The sequence below is a fragment of the Euphorbia lathyris genome, chromosome 7, assembly GCF_963576675.1.
Source record: "Euphorbia lathyris chromosome 7, ddEupLath1.1, whole genome shotgun sequence".
Classification (NCBI taxonomy): domain Eukaryota; kingdom Viridiplantae; phylum Streptophyta; class Magnoliopsida; order Malpighiales; family Euphorbiaceae; genus Euphorbia; species Euphorbia lathyris.
The window spans coordinates 16629924-16652562 of record NC_088916.1 but is presented as its reverse complement, the minus strand read 5'-3'; the positions used below and the strand labels follow the sequence as shown (position 1 = coordinate 16652562).

At 35.0% G+C, this 22639-nt stretch overlaps 3 protein-coding genes across 3 annotated transcripts; 1 reads left to right on the top strand and 2 right to left on the bottom strand.

Moving 5' to 3' along the window:
* Nucleotides 1-8986: 8986 nt before the first annotated feature.
* LOC136200627 (dirigent protein 22-like) lies at nucleotides 8987-9731 on the bottom strand. Its single transcript, XM_065991035.1, has one exon. It carries the CDS (start codon nucleotides 9638-9640, stop codon nucleotides 9092-9094), a length of 549 nt encoding a protein of 182 aa, XP_065847107.1. The 5' UTR covers nucleotides 9641-9731; the 3' UTR covers nucleotides 8987-9091.
* A 2133-nt stretch (nucleotides 9732-11864) lies between these two features.
* Nucleotides 11865-13043, top strand: LOC136200626 (probable carboxylesterase 18). Its single transcript, XM_065991034.1, has one exon. The coding sequence runs from the start codon at nucleotides 11945-11947 to the stop codon at nucleotides 12995-12997; it is 1053 nt and encodes a 350-aa protein (XP_065847106.1). The 5' UTR covers nucleotides 11865-11944; the 3' UTR covers nucleotides 12998-13043.
* A 5382-nt stretch (nucleotides 13044-18425) lies between these two features.
* Nucleotides 18426-20400, bottom strand: LOC136235509 (2-methylpropanoate--CoA ligase CCL4-like). The gene has a single exon (XM_066025220.1). It carries the CDS (start codon nucleotides 20285-20287, stop codon nucleotides 18629-18631), a length of 1659 nt encoding a protein of 552 aa, XP_065881292.1. The 5' UTR covers nucleotides 20288-20400; the 3' UTR covers nucleotides 18426-18628.
* Between the last annotated feature and the right edge of the window lie 2239 nt (nucleotides 20401-22639).

Here is a 22639-nt window from a genome sequence, read left to right as displayed (position 1 = left end):
GGACTGAAATTATGATTATTTTAAGATTTTCTAACCTTCACTTATAACCCACGTCTCCATGTAAACTCCTTCTAAACAATGTTAAGAAAATAACCTCCTTTTAATTAATATCATCTAACTCCAAAACAAACAGAGCTTAATGAAATTTTATTATCTCGAAAGCTTGAAGTAAATTGCCAACAAAATGGTAGGGATTTTATCTTTGTCCTTTTTATTAATGGAAAGTGAATTTATACTTATAATCAAGTAATAAAAGCATTTACAAAAGATTTTTAGTCTACATTTTAAAAATAATATAAATAATTAAGTTTTAGTAATTTAAGAGGTGATTAATATACATTATCTCCAACGATAGTCCTCATATTTATTCCTAATTCATTGTTTTATCATTAAAATTATTAAGTATTATTATATTTATTCTTTAATAATAAATTATTAATAAAAATGAAATAAGGAGAAGACTAAGAGTGGAGAGAGACTCCTTAATATAGATAGAGAATGAAGACTAACTAAGAGTCTCTTCAAGTTGGTTTTTAACCCAAACTCCTCAAATTTAACTTAAGAACCAAACAAATGAATCTTTTGTGAGATTTAATTTATTTTGGATGGAAAACTAACCGATTTTAACTTTTTTATCACATGATACAATTTTTGATACGTGACATATACACGTTGCGATTGTTTTATTTTTTTTACCATACAAATTTAGCATTTAGATATATAAGGAATTAAATTTTATTCTTATTTATCCACATATTTCTATATAGAAAAAAAATTAAAAAAATTGTTATAATATTTCTATATAGAAAAAAATTAAAAAAATTATTATATTTATAACATTGTTTCTGTGCAATTATAAGTCGACAATGGACTCTCAGAATGTGTGGTGAAGCTCTTAACCTGTTGGTTGAGAGCTTACCTATGATCCTAGAGGTCATGGGTTCGAATCACATCCGGGTGGAGTGGGTTAAGGGTTTTTCTTTCTCCTTAATGTAATTTTCCTTTATTTAATGTAAGTGCATTGCGCACAACTTTTAAAAAAAAATGGACTCTCAGAATGTGATAAAAAAAGATCGGGGGATTTAATGCAACTAAAAATAAAAATTAAGTACTTAATGATTAAAATTCATTACAATCAAAGTGTAGATTTAAACCATAATAACGTATGAAATTGAGCAAATTTAACTCTAATGTTTCCTAAAAATATCAATTTTAGACAGTTTGATAAAAAAAAATGTGATTAACTTATATGTAGCAGATTCGTTTTTAGCATTTTAACAGAATTTTTATAATTTTATTAGTAATACACTAAATATCTTAGGCACAATTGATATTTGAAAGGTCTGAAGTGACATTGAATACCAGTCAAACCTTTTTTTTCTAATTTTTGATAACATATGACTGAAATTGATCATGTTTAAAAACATTAAGGTTAAATCCCTACCAAAAAAAACATTAAGGTTAAATAAGTTAAAACATTGGATTAAATTTATCTTTATTCCTTAAAAGAAATAGGTTAATTACAAAACTAGCCATTTTTGAAAGTCCATTTACATATCTAGTATAGCTCTCCAACTTCTTACAAATCTAGACATTTTCACTACATTTGGACAAAAATACTCTTGTCCTTTCTCATTCCTCACCTTCTCTAGAAACAAATCATAGAGAAACGCACGCAGGTGATTTCAAAACGATTAACCTCTCCGACAACCTCCTTCTCCAGCAACATCCTTCTACGACAACCATTTTCAGCGTCGTCGACCTTTCCCGTTCCTCACCTTCTCTAGAAACGAAGCACAAACAAACACGGTCGAAAGAGTAGAAAGATGAAGATTTTAGAGTGATTTCATAGCAACCTTGTTCCAGTAAAGAACCCCGTTCCACCGTTTTCAGCATCGTCATCATGGGTAAGGGTAAAAAGGAAGTTCGAAGCAAAAGGAATGTAAATAATCTTCAACTTTTCATTTCTTTTCATCGTTCGTATGATAAATTTATATGATTTTGCTACAAACGTTGACAAAATGATGTAAAAACCATGGTATACCGTTTCGTTTCATCGTTTTCTTTTGATGTGACAACCATGACAGTTGTTGAAATCGATTTCATATGAACTTGCCGCGTTTGTTGAAAATGCGACAGACCTGATAGATTGAACTAGGGATTTATGTATTTTAGGATTAATGAATCTGGCAGTGTAACAAAGTAAAATTTAGATGATCAATTGCGTTTTCTGAAAATACGACAAAGTATAATGTCTACTATTTGTCGCGTTTTTTGAAAATACAATAGATGCAACAAAGTATAGCATCTCTTATTTGTCGCGTTTTTTAAATGCGACGGGTGCGACAAATAATAGTGTCTGTTATCTGTCTTGTTTTGTAAAAATGTGACAGATGCGACAAATTATATTTTCTGTTTCGTTCTTTGTATTTTTCTTATTTGCATCATGATCAAAAGGCATCACAACAAAACAAAACGAGAAAGACTGAGATAAAGTTCAAGTACCCATTTGCCTTAAATTCATCCGCGCAAGTATATAAAGGTTTAATATGTCCGCGTGTAAAGTTATTAAAGAGAATTTGACCCCCAAACAAATAGAATTGTTTAGGACATGCTGTTTCGGACCTTATCTCGGATGAGATTTTCCCCTTCTGCTCGGGTTGGTTATCCACACGTTGTTAACTAGACAGATTAGTCTAGTTGAAACATGTGATAAGGAGATGTGTTTCAATGTCAGGGGAGTGGAGTTGAGATACACTACAAAAGAGTTCGGGATAATTACAGGGTTACCCTTTGGAAACACAAAAACAATAATGAAAGGGATGAAGAAGATTAAGACTAAGGTAAGATTTAGGGAGAAGTTTTTTGGTAGGAAAGCTAATGTAAAACACAACGACATATATGAGAAGTTCACGACGCATGAAAAAGCAACAATTTCGATATGTAGTTGGCTTACTTTACTTGTTTATTGTACCTTTTACTGTATGGTTTTCAATTTGTATTTAAAAATGATGAAAGTCAGAATGCAACAGACTTAGTACAGAGGTGTCTGTTTGACTTGAAGTTTGGGGGACATTTAGATGAACTAATGGAAAAGGAAGGGCTTTGTCGCATTTGTTGTTGATGCGATAACATTATGAATGTCTGTTATTTGTCGCATTTTTTGAAAATGCGACAATATGTTATTTATTGTGTGACATGATGATAAAAGTGCTAAGTCCAAAAGAAAAGGTGGCCGGAAGAACTTGTGTATGGGCAGAGGTAGAGGAAGAACATCTCGACGAGGAAGAGCCAGTCAGTTTCTCTGCTCACTGTTCACCGATCCTTTCACTAAGAAAGGTAAAAAGAAACTAATCCCAACAGAGAAACGTGGAGTTCTAGATGATAAGAGGGATCTACTTGATGCAAACGCGGTTCTCAAATGCGTTGAATGGTTAAGAACTGCAGATCCAAAAGAACAGAGGCATATCATTGGGGTGCAATATCACTTGCCCAATAAAGCTTAGTTTGAACAGTTGCAAGCATCTGGTGAAAAGGTCGACAATGATGTAAGTGTCCCGAGTAACTATTTAATGTTGCTATGTATTTATTCTTATAGATATGGTTTAATGTTTTTACTTACTTTTATTTTGAATATTGAAACTACATGTCAGTGGGTGGTTTACTTTAATGCGACATCGTTCTTACACACACACTGATATATGGACTACCGTCGAATCGAAGTTCATTGGTTGCATGTCTCAAGACTACTATGTGAATGGCTAAAAGGAGGAAGGCTGAGATAGCTCCTTATTTCTTGACCGATTGAATGGGATGCCAAAAGAATTCATACGGTCATGGAGTGAAGTTCATATGGTACTTATGTCGATTAACTATAAAAACGAGCACTGGTTCCTAGGGGTTTTTATGCTGCACGAAATGCATTTATACATATATGACAACCTTGTGTCAAATTGCAGCGAGCAATCTCTAGAAAAAAAATTAAGTTTACATCTAGATTTCATTAGATGAGTCATGGATAGGATTAGTCATTGGCCGGAGGCACAAGTGAAACGAGACATAACCTGGAGCCGATTTCCTGGTTGTCCACAAGAACAAAGTGGTTCAAATGATTGTGGCATATTCACTTGTGCTTTTCGCAAGTTATAACTGAAAGGCGTGCAACCCGACATGATCAGTTTGTGTGTAACTTTGGCAAATCGTATGGCTGCCATTTTAGATTGTGTTTTGCAGCCGAGTTGTATCATCATAAGTTATTAGTAGATAATCTAGAAACAAGTTTGCATTTGTCAGATAGCTAGACATATATTTGTCTACTAACTGATCATGTCGGGTTGCGCACCTTTCAATTATAACTTGGGCAAAAGCACAAGTGAATACGCCACAGTCATTTGAACCACTTTATTATTGTGGACAACCAGGAACTCTGCTCCAGGTTATGTCTCGTTTCACTTGTGCCTCCGGCCAATGACCAATCCTATCCATGACTTTTCTAATGATATCCAGACGTAAACTTAAAATTTTTTCTAGAGATTTCTCGCTGCAATTTGACACCAGACTGTCATATATGTATAAATGCATTTCGTGTAACATAAAAACCCCTAGGAATCAATGCTCGTTTTTATATTTTATCGGCATAAGTACCATCTGAACTTCACTCCACGACCGGATGAATTCCTTTGGCATCCCATTCAATCGGTCAAGAAATAAGGAGCTATCCCAGCCTTCCTCCTTATAGCCCTTCATATAGTAGTCTTGAGACATGCAACCAATGAACTCCGAATCGACAGTAGTCCATATATCAGTCTATGTGTAAGAACGACGTCACAGTAAAGTAAACCACCCACTGACATGTTGTTTCAATATTCAAAATAAAAGTAAGTAAAACATTAAACTATATATAAGAATAAATACACTGCGACATTAAACAGTAACTCGGGACACTTACATCATTGTCGACCTTTTCACCAGATGTTTGCAACTGTTCAAACCAAGCTTTATTGGTCAAGTGATATTGCACCCGAATGATGCCTCTGTTCTTTTGGATCTGACGTTTTTAACCACTCAGTGTATTTGAGAACCGCGTTTGTATCAAGTAGATCCCTCCTATCATCTAGAACTCCACATTTCTATGTTGGGATTAGTTTCTTCTTACCTTTCTTGGTGAAAGGATCAGTGAACGGTGAGCGAAGAAACTGACTGGTTCTTCCTTATCGAGATGCTCTTCCTCTACCTTTGCCCATACACAAGTTCTTTTGGCTACCTTTTCTTTTGGATTTAGCACTTCTATCACCATATCACACAATAAATAATATATTGTCGCATTTTCAAAACATGCGATAGATAACAAACATATAATGATGATGCGTCTATCACATCAACAACATATGCAACAAAGTTTTACTTTTTCCTTTTCCATTAGTTCATCTAAATATCCCTCAAACTTCAAGTCAAACAGACACATCTGTACTAAGTCTGTTGCATTCTGACTTTCATCCTTTTTAATACAAATAAAACAAGTAAAAGACAATCATACAGTAAAAGGTAAAATAAACAAGTAAAGTAAGTCATCTACATACCGAAATTGTTGTTTCCTCCTGCGCATTCTCCTCCCCTCCTCCATGCTTCTCTTCATTTTTTTTCTCCTCTTCTTCGTCATCTTTCTTCTCCTCGCATTCTTCATTCTTCTCATCCTCTTTCTTCTACTCTCTTTCTTTCTTCGCATCACCTTCTTCTCATCGCCTTTTTCTTTCTCTCAATCTTCTTTATCTTCTTCTTCCTCATCATTTTTCTTCTCATCCCCATCTTTCTCCTCCTCTTCTTCCTCGTCCTCTTTCTTATCTTCCTCCTCACCTTCTCCTTTCTTCTCATCCCCATCTTGCTCCTTAACTTCTTTCTCCTCTTGCACATCATCTTTCTTCTCCTCCTCAATATCTTTCATCGTATCATCTTTCATGGCCTCATCTTTCTCTGCATATTGGAGTTCAGACTCCCAAAAACAGACAATTGGTCACCTAAGCTTAAAAATCGCACGGTGCACCACTCTTGATGTGAGGTCATCATGTGATTGACCCTTTCCATAATTTCATCCACATGTCCTCTTATCCACTCTTGGACAAATGACAAACTGATTATCATCTTCTTCTTCTTCCTCGTCCCCCTCAACTTCTTTTGTTCCCTCTTCATCATCTTCATTTTCTTCCTCTTCGCCTTCTGCTCTTTCTTCCTCTTCTCCATCTTTCATTATCTTCCTCTTCCTCATCCTCTTTCTCCTCATCCTTATCCTCATCTTCTGCTTCCTCCTTCAAATGGTCCATCAAATGTTTAAACCAACTACGTTCCTTTTCTCCATCTTCAAGTTCAATGGTTGTATGTTTAGGAGGATTAGCTTCCTATAAAACAATTCTCGAACGTAATAAGTGAAAAAAGCTTTTCGAATATTTCAACTCATACAACTTGTCCACTTACCTCAAACAATATCTATATTTAAGACAATTACGCGATCTTTAACTGTGTCCACCGAAACACGCGGGGAATGGTAGAGTCACATTCGAGACTTATATAAAGATATTAGTTGCTTTCCATAGCTCATAAATCCAAACTTAACATCAAGCAACAAGTATAAGTATACAAAAATTTCATACTTGGAATGCATGAGTAAAACCATACAGTTGATATAGAATCCGACATTTCACCTTTTCCCCCTCAGCCATATCCTGGAAACTTCTCTTATCTAAAGTAGACTTCAATGTCTTTAAGCTCTCATTAAAAGCCACCACACCCCATAGATACTTGTGGAAGAGCTCTGGAAACTCAGTAAGGGTCATAATGTAACCATGGACTTTTCATGTGGGCTTATGTTCCAAAATGTTGTCATGTATGAAATATAGCATTGCCATCAACACTGCATCACCATCGTCTTGTTTGGCCCAATCCGTTCTCATTAACTTCTCATATATGTCGTCGTGTTTTACATTAGCTTTCCTACCAAAAAACTTCTCCTAAATCCTACTTTAGTCTTAATCTTTTTCATCCCTTTCATTATTGTTTGTGTGCTTCCAAAGGGTAACCATGTAATTATCCCGAACTCTTTTATAGTGTATCTCAACTCCACTCCCCTGACATTGAAACACATCTCCTTATCACATGTTTCAACTAGACTAATCTGTCTAGTTAACGTGTGGATAACCAACCCGAGCAGAATGGGAAAATCTCGTCCGAGATAAGCTCCGAAACAGCATGCCCTAAACAATTCTATTTGTTTGGGGGTCAAATTCTCTTTAATAACTTTACACGCGGACATGTTAAACCTGTTAGATATTTGCGCGGATAAATTTAAGACAAATGGGTACTTGAACTTTATCTGAGTCTTTCTCCTTTTGTTCTGTTGTGATACCCTGCAAATAAGACAAATATAGAGAACATAACAGAAAATATACTTTGTCGCATCTGTCGTATTTTTACAAAAAAAAAAACGACAGATAACAGACACTATTATTTGTCGCACCTGTCGCATTTTAAAAACGCGACAAATAATCGACACTATACTCTGTCGCATCTGTCACATTTTCAAAAAGTAAGACAAATAACAGCCATTATACTCCGTCGTACATGTCGTATTTTCAAAAAACACGACAAATAACATACACTATACTTTGTCGCATCTATCACATTTTCATAAAAATACGACAAATAGTAGACACTATACTTTGTCGTATCTGTCGCATTTTCAGAAAACGCAACTGATAACCTAAGTTTTACTTTGTCTGTTACAGTGCTAGATTCATCAATCCAAAATCCAACCCTAAAGTACATAAATCCTTAGTTCAATCTATCAGGTCTGTCGCATTTTCAACAAACGCGACAGAGTTCATATGAAATCGATTTCAACAACTGCCATGATTGTCGCATTAAAAGAAAACAATGTACTATGGTTTTTACATCATTTTGTCATCATTTGCAATAAAATCATACAACAATATACCATACAAATGATGAAAGAAAATGAAAAGTTGAAATTATTTACCTTTCATTTTCTTCGGGCTTCCTTTTTACCCTTACCCATGATGACGACACTGAAAATGGTGGAATGAGGTTCTTTTTCGGAACGAGGTTGCCATGAAATCGCCCTCTTTCTCCTCTTCCGATCGCGTTTATCTGTCTTTTGTTTATAGAGAAGGTGAGGAATGGAAAAGGTCAATGACGTTGAAAATGGTTACCGAATAAATAGGTTGCTGGAGAAGGAGGTTGCCTGAGAGGTTAATCGCTTTGAAATTGTCTACGTGAGTTTCTTTGTGATTTGTTTCTGGAGAATGTGAGGAATGGGAAAGGACAATGATATTTTTGTCCATGTATAGTGAAAGTGTCTATATTTATAAGAAGTTTGAGAACTAGACTAAATATGTAAATAGGCTTTCAAAAATGACTAGTTTTGTAATTAACCCTAAAAGAAATTGACTGAATATAATTTACAATATTAATAAAAGACTTAATATATCTTTTGCCTCCTGAACTTGTCCAAAAAGCTTGATTGGACCATGAACTTTCAAAGTGTTCCGATAGTTTCCTGAACTTATATAAATGCTCAGTTAACTCCCTAAATTTGCGTAAAATGTAATTAATTGATAACTCGGTAGCAAAAAAAAATAATTTAAATGTGAAAGATTCATTCCATGCATATTAGAATGTTATTACATAATTCAAAAATAGATTAAAAGCGAAGTTATTACTTACTCAACTATAAAACTTTGTCTTTTCTAATATTAGAATCGTATATTCCGATTTTGATCGGTTTATTTTTTTTTTAAGACTTGGGGAATACATTTTTCGCATTTAAATTACTGTTTTTTTTGCGACCGAGTGATTAATTGATTACATTTTTATATAAGTTCAAAGACTAACTGAACAGTTTATGTAAATTCAGAGGTCTGTCGGAACAATTTGAAAGTTCAGCCAATCAAGTTTTTTTTGGAAAGCCTTACTAAAATATTTATAATTTGATATTTGCATACATCATAGAACACACATAAATCATAGAACACACATAAACCAGTAACAAATTGAAGTTTTTCTCCCCAAAATAAGAAAAGGATTAATAATGAAAGACATAGACATTATACTCCACAACAGCATCCCCAGTTTTGGGGTTATAAGTATGAGTTCTTGCCTGAGCATATCCACGGGCAAATCGGAAAAGACCGCTGCCGCCAATTACCGGCATCTCTCTCACGGTTGAAAGCACCGCGTTACGGCCCAAAACGCTTAAATTGCTGCCGTTATACTTGCCTTCCATGAAAGCGAAGTTCAAAACCATCAGCAAACCGACTTCGTTTTGCGATGCAGACGCATAGATCCCCTGCGCTCTCCCTACGAGTGTCGAATTGATTAACGGAGTTAGAGTTAAAGGATCATCTATCATCGCCGTCATACCAAAACCTGTGAAGGATGAGTTCATCGGTGAATCGATTATTTTGACGGCGGTAGGGTTTCGGCCACTGACTATGTCATGGAAGTAGAAATGGAGGTGGCTCAGCTTCTCCTTCTTGAAATGGTGGTCGGATTTCGCAGTGGCAACAGCAAGAAAAGAAATCGAGAAGACAGTGATGAAGGTTGAGAGAGGAATGTGGACTGATTTCTCCATTGTGGCTGTGGCTCAGCTTCTCCCCCTTCTCTTTTTTTCCCCCTTTTCTGAAAATCCCCTTTCTCCTTTTGAGAGGCGTGCGTATGCAATATAATTATAACATATATATAAGGTAAAGTTATACAAAATAAATAAATAAATAATGTCGATTAAAGGAATTGTGACTATACAACTCATAGTTACTTCCTCCACTCCACATCGTATGTCTTTCTATAGAGAATAAGCATCCATTTTGACAATTTGGGCATCTTTTATAGTGTGCGTTAGAAATCGAATTTAAGATCTAATTCAAACAATTAAAAACCTTTAACCACGCAAATCAATTTTAATTTATTATATACTATAATATTTAATTATCACAAATATAGTAGTGAAATTCTTAGTCTAGTGGTTGAGAGTATATATATTAATAGGGAAATCATAGGTTCGAACCCCATGGGCTAGGGTAAGGATTTAAAGATCTGGATTATCAAGTTACCTCTTGTATCTTAGATACACATTAATGTTATTAATGGTGACGTTCACCTAGGACGGACCGAACAGTCTAACAAAATAGACTGAAATGAAATATCCAATAAAAAATAGATTGTACAGTCTGCCTAGGGCAGACTAAATAGTCCAGTAAAGTCTTCAATCACTAAAGCAATCGGTGAAAAACTCAAGCAATCACTTTCGAGTTTAGAGTTACCAATCTCGAGCCCGTTTAAGCACTAAAAATCAAAAGCATTTGAAACTTTATCATTAAAAGTCTTGAGATCTTCTTAACTAACGAACGTAGAAAAAATATATGCAAATGAATAGAATAAACTATTTGAAGAGAATAACCCTAGAAGACAAGAGAAAAAACTATTTTAAAAAATAAGAGAAGAAGTGATTTTAGAAGAGAAGAGAATAATTGATTTCATAAGAGAATATAAAAAATCCATAAGAACAGAACAGAAGAGAATAAACGCAATAAATAGTTATAGTTGTTGTTTAAAGATTTAAGAGTTTCGAAGAAACATTGGAGATTTCATAATTTAAACGGCTATATGTAGAGATTTAAATATAAAACGTCATTCTTTCTAATATGTTAGATGAAAGAAACATGTACGTTTGTTATATGCTCAATGCCACATCAGACTCATGGATTAATTGAGACTATCGATACAACTTGAAAGTTCAGAAGGTTAATAAAAGATTTTGGACAAATTAAGACTATGTTTTAAACAAGTTAAAGAATTATTGAAACAACATGAAAATTTAAGATTTAATCAAACTTTTTAAATAAATTTATTAAGAAAAAAAACTATTTAATTAACAATATTTCTCATTGCATCAAATTAATATATCACATCACGAAATCATACCTAACACATAAGAAAAAAGTTTTTACACCAACAAAATCAACAAATCAACCAACCAACCTATAATATTATTAAAGTCATTATGTCATGTTATTAAAACCAACACTACATTTTTCAACTTCCCATTTATTTTCAGAAACAAAATTAAAACTTGTTACAATATTCCAATTTATTTATCATTATTAGGAGGGTAAATTACATACATTGCCACTAAATTTTATCCATTTTCACATTATGGCCACTGAACTTTATTTCTTCTCGGTATGGCCATTGAACTTCACACTTTTTAACACTGATGGCCACTTAACGCCTCAAAATGACATTTGACGGCTAAAAATAAAAAATCCAAAGCGTTAATTCTTGAAATTTTTCGTTCTGAGGTCATTTAGGTGTTATTTGGTTAGGAGAGAGAAAGTGAATTTTTAAAGAGAAAATTCCAAAAAATGTGATTTTCGAAAATAAAAAATGTGGTTTTATGATAAATGTTGTTCTGAACAACTTTAATTTTTGAATATTTTCACTTTGAGATCGTTAACGGTCATTTTGAGAAATTGGTTAAAATTGAGTGGCCACCAGTATTAAAAAGTGTAAAATTCAGCGACCATAACGGGAAGAAATGAAGTTGAATAACCATAACGTGAAAATGAGTAAAGTTCAATGGCCATGGTTGTAATTTACCCATTATTATTATTTAAGGAAAAGAAAGAAAGGTGATCACATAAAATTCTAAAATTGAGGAGACCCACATAAGTAGGAATTCTATTTTGGCTTATAGACATTTAGACAAAACTTAACTATACTCAACGACAACAACAAATTGAATCCATCGAATTTCCAGCCAAACATAATCAAATTACAACTAATCCATCAAAATTCAATTCAAAAACTTCATAATTAAATTAACACAAAATTACAAATTAAGAACAAACAATCATCATCATCTTCTCCGCATGTATGAATGCTATCAATCTGTTGCCCAAAAATGTCAAAGAAATACACAGCCCCTCGTCTTCCATTGAAAACCCGGCTAATGCTCGCCGCTTTCTCAATCGCCGCCGCCACCTCCCGCCGTTCCAATTTCACCATTAATCGCAGTTTCATGAAGCTTTTCGATCCCAAAACACCTCCCTCTCTTAAACCTATACACAACGTCTCTTCTTTCGATATCCCAATCGACCCTACGCAAAAGCTCTGGTTCCGTCTCTACATTCCGATAACCACAACTTCCGTTACTCCCTACAGTCTCCCCCTCATCGTTTACTTCCACGGCGGAGGTTTCTGTTTTCTCACGGCGGATTCGAAGCAGACCGACCAGTATTGCCGGAGACTCGCTCGTGAAATCCCCTCTGCTGTGATCTCCGTTAATTACCGCCTCGCACCGGAGAATAAGTATCCGTGTCAATACGAGGATGGATTCGACGCGTTGAAATTCATCGATGGAATGAATTTCGATAATTTCTCCGCGAAAGTTGATCTCGAATGGTGTTTTGTCGCCGGTGGATGCGCCGGAGGGAATCTAGCGCATAATGTAGTGCTTAAAGCGATTGATTATAAGTTCACGAATTTGGATATAATCGGATTGATTACGATCCAACCGTTTTTCGGAGGGGAAGAGAGGACGGAATCGGAGATCTGGCTGGCCGGAGTTACGGGGTTATCGGTGGACCTAGCGGATTGGTATTGGAAGGCGTTTTTGCCGGAGGGGGCGGATCGGAACCATCCGGTGGTGAATGTGTTTGGGCCGAATGCGGTGGATATAACGGGGGTGGATTTTCCGGCGACGTTGATATGTATAGGAGGGTATGATGTATTGCAGGATTGGCAAAAGAGGTATTATGAAGGATTGAAGGAAAGTGGGACAGAAGTTTATTTGGTAGAATATCCAAAAGTGATTCATGGATTCTATGGAATCCCTGAATTACCAGAATCTTCTTTGTTGATTCATGAGATGAGAAAATTTATTAAAAAACAAACTGCTAATTTATTGAATTGTCACACTCACATAGACTAATGTAATTCCAATATTCAATTTACCAGATTATTAGAATTTTAGATTAAATTCTGTCCTTTACTGAAAAAAATATATGAAAGTACATAATTTCTTAAATTTCTCCTTTTTCCTTTTTTTTTTTTCTCATACTCGAATTATAGATTTTATATTGTTTAACACAACACGTTATCGTGTGTTAACGTATAATTATTAACATATGATTATTAAAATTGAATTGATTAATGTCATGAAAAGTTAAGGATTACGAACTAAAGGTTCAACCCGAGTTGAATCAAAGTTGAACGTGTTTACTATATATAAATATATTAATTTATACTTATAAGTAATTAATACTTTATAGATATACATTTTATATTTTATGTAAGCAATATTATAACTTTTAAAATTTTGGGGTATCTTGTCGGGTTAAGGCTGGCGGAATAGTTGGGCATTAGAAAATTACAGATTGAGTCAGACACCGTTGAAGCTGTGAGATTGTTATCTGATATGAGAAGTGAATGCTTGGCAAGCCGGATTTTGGTAAAGACGATTAAGAGAATTTGGTTATCATTTATGGAAATCCAAATTGTCCATGTCTTTAGGGAGCAAAACCGGATGGCGGACCACCTTGCGTTGGAAGGACATGCTCGGGAACTAGGAGTAACTATGTTTTCCTCTCTTCCGGTGTTCATTTTACCTTTGTTATTTGATGACAATGTAGGAGTTAGCTTTCCTAAACTTGTCCTTGGTTAATGACTCTTGCCTTGCCGTTGTTCTGGTTTTTTTTTTTTTTCCCTTAGTGTTTGTGCTTTTGGAAGCTGTGAAGCATGCGGATGTAGAAATGTTATTCTATGAAAATCAAAGGCGTTGGGATGAAGCTCTTATCCGTATAACTTTTAGTAATGAGGATTCCAATAGCATTTTGACTATTCCTCTATATACCAATAAAGAGACAGAATTTTGATTCTAGATTCTGGAGCATAACGAGGAATATACGTTAAATGATGGATACAATCCGAGCCTAAATTAGAGTGCATAACAACCAATTAGTTTTTCAAAAACACTTTAGGAGTTGAAGGTGTCGAGCAAGATGCCAAATCTCCTGTGGCGAGCTTGCAAATGTATTCTCCTTACGGTTGATAACTTAATTTTAAGGCGAATTGCGACTGATCTGATTTGCAACCTATGTAGGATAAGATATGAACCTCTCTTCAATATATTTAATGAATGTTCTTATGTTGTAGCAATGTGGAACAGTGTATCGTTGAACTATTTAAATGTTCCCCATATTGAATCTTTTCAAGACTGGATGAAAAACGTTTTGGATGTTTTCAATGTTGATAAATATTGTGTTTGGGTAGCAGTAATTTGAGGTATGTGGTACGGTAAAAATTGTGCATTTTGGAATGATAATGTTGTTGTTGCGGAAAGTATCATTAAATTATGTGTTTCGGTCCTAAAGAATTTGCAAGATGCTTAGGCGAGTTTGAAGGTAATTAGGTTGGGAACTGCTGAGTTGTAGGCTTGGTCGTGTCCCCGCCAAATGCGTTAAAACTGAATGTAGATGCCTCAATTTTTCCTGGAACGAGTTTCATTGGTATCGGGACAGTGCTACACGATTTCTATGAGAATTTCTATAGTGCTTTTGCATGTAGGAAATTTGAGAATTTTTTGCCAAATGATGATGAAGTTATAAGTATTCGTGAGAAACTCAGTTGGTTAAAATGCAAGGGGTTGGATGGGGTTAGAGTGGAATCTGATGTGTTAGTTGTGGTTGATCACCTCCAGCAAACTAGCTTTCCCTTGGCTTATGAGATTATTGTTGACGAGTATAGGGCCCTTTGTGATTCTTTTAATGATGTAACTATAAGTTTTATACGTCGTTATGCAAATAGTGTGGTTTATATGTTAACTCGCACAACCCTTTCTTTTTCAAAATTCTCGGAATGGAATGTATTCCTCCGAATTTTATTGTATTCGAATTTCCATTAATGAATATGTTATTTGTTTCAAAATTTTTTTATATAAATAATATAATAATATAATTGTTTTTGGAAGGATATAATAATACGATATTAGGGGGCGTTTGGTTTGGGGTCTTTAGGAATGGGAATGAGAATGAGAATGGGAGGGTTTCATTTCCTTTGTTCTTGTTTGTTTACAAAAAAAAAAAAAAAACTCATTCCCTTTACCCACTTTAGGTTAAGCCATTATCCCACTTTAGGTTAAACCATTACCCCCATGCCCTCTAGGGAATTGGATTTCCTTTACCCCATTCCCTTTCCTAAACATATCCAAACACATAGGGGAATTAATGGTTATTCCATTCCTTTCTTTTAGTTTTCCTTTCTTGATTCCTTTTCCTTTACCCCTTATGAACCAAACGCCCCCTTAGTGTTGTAAAATAATACATATAAATATAATATATAACAAATGAATTTTCATAGGTGATTGGCCATATTTCATCTGTAATCGATATTATTAACGGCTTACAAACAAATTCTATTCCGCTGGTAAAAAGGTTGCCAGTATAGCATATCGACCACAAATTTTTGTACGCTGGAGATTTATTCCGATTCAAAATGGGTCAGAGGAATCTGCTAGTAAATTTGAAATACCATCCACTTATTTTCGATACCGACATATATTTACTAGCACATTGCGACAGTAGTTGATATTCTACAACTTTCGTGATTCTTTACAAAGGTTTGACATGAATTGATATTCTAAACTCTAAATTGATCGAGTTTTCACAACTTATTTCACTATCTATTATCCATTTTTGTATAATTTTCATATAGCCTTTTAATGTTTAATCAAAAGTAATCTTACAGATGAAATTACAACTATGAACTATAATTAATTTTTTTTACATTAACATTTTTAAACCAAAAGAGACTGAATTAAGAGTTTGAATTGCAATTATAATATAAACATTAAATAACTCAAATAACTCACCAACCCATCCAAGAAATAATAAATATTACTTTTCTTATGTTGGGTCAAGTCAATAGAAAAATAAGATAACTCATTTATAATTTAGGGTGTTATTATACTAATTTAGGTGCCTAAATTAACTTGAGTATGACAAAATTATTGTCTTTTTTCTTATTCAAATTATGGTCAAATACTACTTATTTGACCCTTCTCATTTTGTTAATGTTTTAATAATTTTTGAGCTATAAGTCATATTTTCTATGTTCATAAAGTAATTGCTTGCTTGTTGGCAAGTGAACTTTATCTACGCTAGATAATTTAGGCATTGTTCTTTTGTAGAACAAGAGGAAATTAAAGTTCTTCAAAAATTAAGTGAAGAAAGTGGTAGAGATAATGAATTTTAAACCACAGCCAGACGTATTGGAAAATACTAGTCTTTGTAATTTCAATTACTATATATAAATTAGTTTGTAACGAGAATAATTAATATGGATGTAGGTTATTTTCCTAGTGTCCCTTGCCCCTATCAATGATATTGCTGCATATACTTTCATAAATTTCTTCAATACTGATTTGAACTTAATCAAGTACTTTCAATTATGAATAGAGCTTGAAAAATAAGTTCAATTACTGGAATACAAAATGATGAGAAATATGAGGCAAGTCTAATATACCTATTTCTAAGTCAAGCTCACGGACAATCAAGAACCATACATACAACACCATTAGTAAAGAGGGAAACCGCATTCTCTCTCTATCTTACAGTATCTTCACCTCTTTGCAATAATTAACTTGATCGTCAAAGTATCCTTATGGACCATTTGTGGTATATGAGGAGAATCAGGTGATGCAGCCGTTCCAAAGTCCCACTTCCTTATTATTTGGTGCGGTGATCATGGAGTAACAAACTACTCCCATCATCATTGACTACGATCTCTCTTCAACTGCAGCAAAAACGCACTAAAATGGCTGATTAGCAGGCAATGGCCACCCTAATTAAAGAAGTATTAAGCACCCCGATCGGAGCCTCAAGCTCCAAGCAGGAAGAAGCCCAACTAAGTCCAAAAGGACTATCGTAAAATCTCGTCCCTTTGTTTATAAAGGTCGGTTCTGATGAAGAGGCTTTTGGACCCTCAACGTAGCTCATTAGCGTGAACAGACGTTTCCAAACAACTCAAGCAGTTCAAACAGTGGCTCAAATGAAAATCATTGAGCAACAACGAACCTTCTAAGGAAAAAACACCAATATCTGAGAATTCCTTAAAGCCCAAACGAGGTCACAGCAGCAGCCTACAATATCGACTCCCCAAGCACCAACAATAGTAATCCCAACCTTGCATGTTAAAGTCACTCCACTTGCGGCGCATCTCATCTAGTCTCCCTCGATGACACTACAGCCCACCAACCTAACCCTCTCAAGCTATGGAGTCGCAACCAATTCTGGCATCAGTTGCCATGGCCCCGTAAGACGTCGAGGACTTATTAGAATCCAAGATTCAGAGGTTCCTCAACAAGCGAGCTTTAATCAGAGTTATGGGAGGAAACATAACGTCTAACAAAAGTCCTCTCGTGCATCGCATTATTGACACTTGATTTCCCATGGATTGGAAAACTCCTCTTTGATTGAGGACTCCAACGACCATATTGCCTTGTTTATGATACCATAAATACTAAAACATCAAAACATAAATAAAACATAACTAAAAAACACAATGAAGAAGTGACTAAAATAAAAATAATCCTAAATTAAACTAAAAATAACGATCAAAATAGATGATAACAAGGCGTGAGATGCATATTAGTTGGTAGCCTTCGAACTCGGGGTGAATTAAAGTGAACAATGATGATACTAGTAATGGCAATCTAGGTCTCGCCTCTATAGGGCCTTCTTCGCGATACACATGGTATGTGGTTAGGAGGTTTTGCGGTTAATATTGGAGTTTGTAGGGATTTGGAGATTTTATTTTAGGTTAAAGGTCCCGTGGAGCAAAGGGTGTAGAAGAGTGGCTTTTGAGCTCGACCCTCAAGTGGTGCTTCGGTCGGTCTGTAAGTAGTATTTAACCCGACATCGTTTTTATTAGTTTATTTTCAAATGTGAAGAGCTTCTCAAGTGAGAGTGGGAAGTTAATCTTGTTCATATTTACTGCGACAATAAGCGTGTTGCAGACTGAATGACTATTTCACAAAACGTTTGTTTTTGAATCGTTGCAAATGTGATGTGCCTCTTACAGTTATCTAAGTGGTTTTAGTTTTAATTTTTATTTTTGTTTGGTTTGGAGGCTTTTCCCCATATATAACAAAAAATATCTATTTATCAATTTTTAAAACTCTATTTAGAAATTATTCAAACTACAAATTTTATTTTTATATTTTTCCTTAAATATAATTAACTTAATAAGTTTTTAAATAATTAGATGTACAACTCCTTTCATTTGTACATAGAAGCCATGATACTCATTTTACTCTCCCTAAATTTAAGGGATCAAAATCAAGTCCTTCAACTAGTTAAAAATCATCAATTAAACTTCATCAATTTCAATTTCAAATTGTCTTCTCCAAACTCAACATGAAGAATTAATGACCTTTGCTTAGTTTAGAGAACTGATTGAACATCTTAATTTATTTTTCTAACTTGAAGTTTGGTACCCAAACTTATGTAATGCCTACATTTAAAAAGTTGTAAATCATTAATACAACAACTCGGCCGATTCAATTCTACATTCGACTCACCCTAGAAGATCCCATTGCCTTGGTAATTTCTCTAAGCACAAACTTCTGAATCTTCCCGGTTGAAGTCTTCGGCAATTCATCTTTAAACACCACCGTTTTTGGCACCATATAGTGAGGCATCTTCTCTCTGCAGAAATCAATTATGTCCTTCTCACTCGGTTTCTCACTCAACCCATTTTTCAAACTCACAAACGCACACGGCGTTTCCCCCCAAAATTCATCCGATCGCGCCACCACCGCCGCCTCATTCACCGCCGGATTAGTGTACAACACAGATTCAATCTCCACACTGCTAATATTCTCTCCTCCGCTGATAATCACATCTTTAGATCGGTCTTTAATCTCTATATATCCATCTGGATGCATAACCCCAACATCTCCGGTATAAAACCACCCATCGGCTTTCATACACTTCGCTGTTCCGATTGGATCTTTCAGATAACCAAGCATCACACAACCGCCTCTCAATACAACTTCTCCGATTGCTAATCCATCTCGTTTCACGCTCACTCCTGTGTTTGGATCCACAACATCTATCTCTGTAAATCCAGCAATCTTCACGCCTTGTCTTGCTTTCAATCTCGCTCTTTCACTCGCCGGGAATAGATTCCACTTCCGCTTCCACGCGCAGGAGACCACCAATCCTGCCGTTTCGGTCAATCCATACCCGTGGCTAACCACAAAACCGAGTGATTCAGTGCGGGAAAGCACCGCCGCTGGCGGTGGAGCTCCGGCTGTTAAGATGTGCACGGGGTTTTTGAGAGGTTCATTGCTGGGGGTGTTTGTTAACATGTTTAGTACCACCGGTGCACCACACATGTGAGTGATACTGTGCCGTTTGATCAAGTCGTAGATAGTTGATGCTTCGAATCTACGGATGCAAATGTTGGTCCCACCAAGAGCGGCGATTCCCCACGGGTAGCTCCATCCATTAGCGTGGAAGATCGGCAGTGTCCATAGATAAACAGGCTGTTTAGGAACTCCCCAATCAATCAATGATCCAACGGTGATGATGAAAATTCCTCTGTGGCAATGTACAACTCCTTTCGGAGATGAAGTTGTGCCTGATGTGTAGTTTAGCACCATCGGCTCCCACTCACTTCTCGGCTGGACCCACTTAAACTCTGGATCCCCTCTCTCCACCATACTCTCGTAAGTGCACCAAAAATCACCGGTCAACGATGATGATTCCGGTGCCTCATCATCGTCAGCGATGAGGATCAGAATCGGACGTTTACAATCAGGCGGAAACAGAGAGATAGCTTCGAGGATGAGATCACGTAAGAGGCAATCGACGAAGACGAGCTTTGATTCACTGTGTCGCAAGAGAACGGAGACAGTACGTGCATCAAGACGTGTATTGATGTTGTTGAGGACGGCGCCGGACATAGGAACGGCGAACTGAAGTTCATACATGGGAGGGGTATTGGGAGCGAGAACGGAAACGACGTCGCCGTGGGTGAAACCGTGGGATGACAAAGAAGAAGCCAGCTGGAGACATCGACGGTGAGTTTGAGACCACGTGTAAGTGGCGTGATTGTAGATGATGGACAGGCAATCACCGTAGACGGTTGCTGATCTTTCTAGAAAGCTTAACGGAGTTAGCGGGGAGGAATTTGCTGGCCGGGGTTTAAGTTCATCCATTGTTGGTTTGCTTCAGCACAAGTAAACAAACAGAATGGTATAAATGGAGATAAGTATACTTTTTTTAATTATTTGTTTATGGTTTATCTTATTAATTATTGGACAGAGGTTTGGTCTTATGGAGTAACTTCTTCAACTTTTAATTTAAAACAAGTGGTTGGAATTTTTAATTTCCAAAGGGATAACAATAAATGAGTTGGCATGTTTATGGTATTTTTTTTTTTGGCCTAATACACAAATGATCCCACAACTTGTCCAAATGTTGCAAGTGTCCCACTCAACTTTCAATTGTAACAACTTACCCCTTAAACTTGTCCAATTGTAAAATATAACCCCAAATTGGAAAAAAAATTATCCCTTATTTGAAGCAACTGTAAAAAAGTTTCTCCGGATTCGTATTACGCCAAAAATCTAATTATCATACTCCACGAGCGTTGCAGATTTTGTATTTCACGTGTTTCTTCAATTGCAGTCCATGTCAGCAATTTGGGGTTGTGTTTTACAATTGAACAAGTTTATTTGTATTTAATGTGGATATAGGATTTAGTCTTTTTGACATAGCCTGACCCAATTGGAACCTAAGCCTTTATTACTCCGGTATAGATTGGTCCATGGAAATAGGATTTTAGTGTTAAAGCCGAATTGGGCTGAGAATAAAACTAATTGAGGCCGGCTATGAATGAATAAGTCTACTGTCACAACCTCCTGTCACGTCAAAAATTACATTTATTATCAATATACGAAATTATTTGAAAAATAATATGAAAATATTAAAGTTAAATAAATTTTAGGGTTAAGGTGTAAAAATATCCCTAACGTTTTGGACCAGGAGCAATTTTACCCTTAACGTCTAAAATAGTGTAATTCTACCCCTAACGTTGGAAGATAGGAATAATTTTACCCCTAACGTTGATAAATTGTGTCAATTTTAGACACTATTATAAAACATATATTTTTGTTTATTATTCTGCACCAATTGCATAATAATTTGTTCTAAAAAAATGATTTCATGTTTTTTATAATTTAATAATAAATTTGAGACTAATATTTATAAATTCGGTGGTTTTTTTGAATTTTTTTGTCTAATCCGTACAAAAAGACAGTATATTTTTTTATTTTTTTTTATTTTTTTCACATCCCAACGAATGTTTGTGATTTGTTACTGATAAAATGACACAAATATGAAGTGTAAATAACAAGATTTATGACCGAGAAGACAGTTTGATGAATTATTTCTCAAATTGACCCAATTTATTAATGTTAGGAGTAAAATTGCTCTTGGCTTCCATCGTTAGAGGTAAAATTGCATCATTTTAGACGTTAGGGTCTAATGTTTATATTTAGTATATGGCTAAAAAATTGTTTAAGACGGGTCTGGGTTGGTCTAATAAAAAAGATTTGAATGTTTAAGTCAGTGACCTTGTTCGGCAAATAGAGTTTAACCGTTAGCTGATTACTTTTTTATTTAGCTGATTTGATTAGCGGTTTGTGTAAATCTGTTTGGCAACACTTAGTAAATTATTAATAGTTGTTTTTGTAAAAATGCCTCTAAAGTTTACAGTCAGGAGTAATTTTACCTCTAATATTTAAAATAGTACAATTTTATCCCTAACATTGGCAATCAAAAGCAATTTTACCTTGAGAAATAATTCTCAAACTATTTTCTCGGTCATGAATCTTGTCATTTACACTTCATGTGTATCATTTTTATCACTAATTAGTAAAATATCACTAGCATACAGTTAGATGTGGAAAAAAACTATAAAAAAATACTGTATTTACGAGTTGGACAAAAAAAAAATTCAAATATTTCATCAAATTTAAAAATATTAATCTCTAATTCTATTATTAAATCATAAAAAATATGAAATCTTTTTTTTAGAAACAATGATATTGAATTGATACAGAATAAGGAACAAAATATATGTCTGAAATTAACCAAACTTGTCAACTTTAGGGGTAAAATTCCTCTTGGATGCCAAGTTTAATGGTAAAATTACACCATTTTAGACGTTAGGAGGAAAATTGCTCCTGACCATAAACGTTAGAGGTATTTTTGAACCTTATTCCAATGACAAATAAAGTCATTTATATTTTATGACTATTATTTTCTTTTTTAATAATTTATATTTTTAATCAGGTTTAATACATCACGAGTCTCTGAATTTGTTCAAAAGCTTGATTGACACCCTAAACTTACATGATGTCTCATTAGCTCCCATAAACTTGTTTAAAAGAACCTATTTAGTCATCTGAATTTGTTTAAAGTGAACTATTGGTTCTATGAACTTGCTTACAATGATCAATTTGCTCACTAAATTTATTTAAAATGATATACATTTCAATTTGTCT

Bases quoted from the DNA above. Each gene is read 5' to 3' on its own strand.
- LOC136200627 (XM_065991035.1), bottom strand. From the start codon at position 9,640: ATGGAGAAATCAGTCCACATTCCTCTCTCAACCTTCATCACTGTCTTC.
- LOC136200626 (XM_065991034.1), top strand. From the start codon at position 11,945: ATGCTATCAATCTGTTGCCCAAAAATGTCAAAGAAATACACAGCCCCT.
- LOC136235509 (XM_066025220.1), bottom strand. From the start codon at position 20,287: ATGGATGAACTTAAACCCCGGCCAGCAAATTCCTCCCCGCTAACTCCG.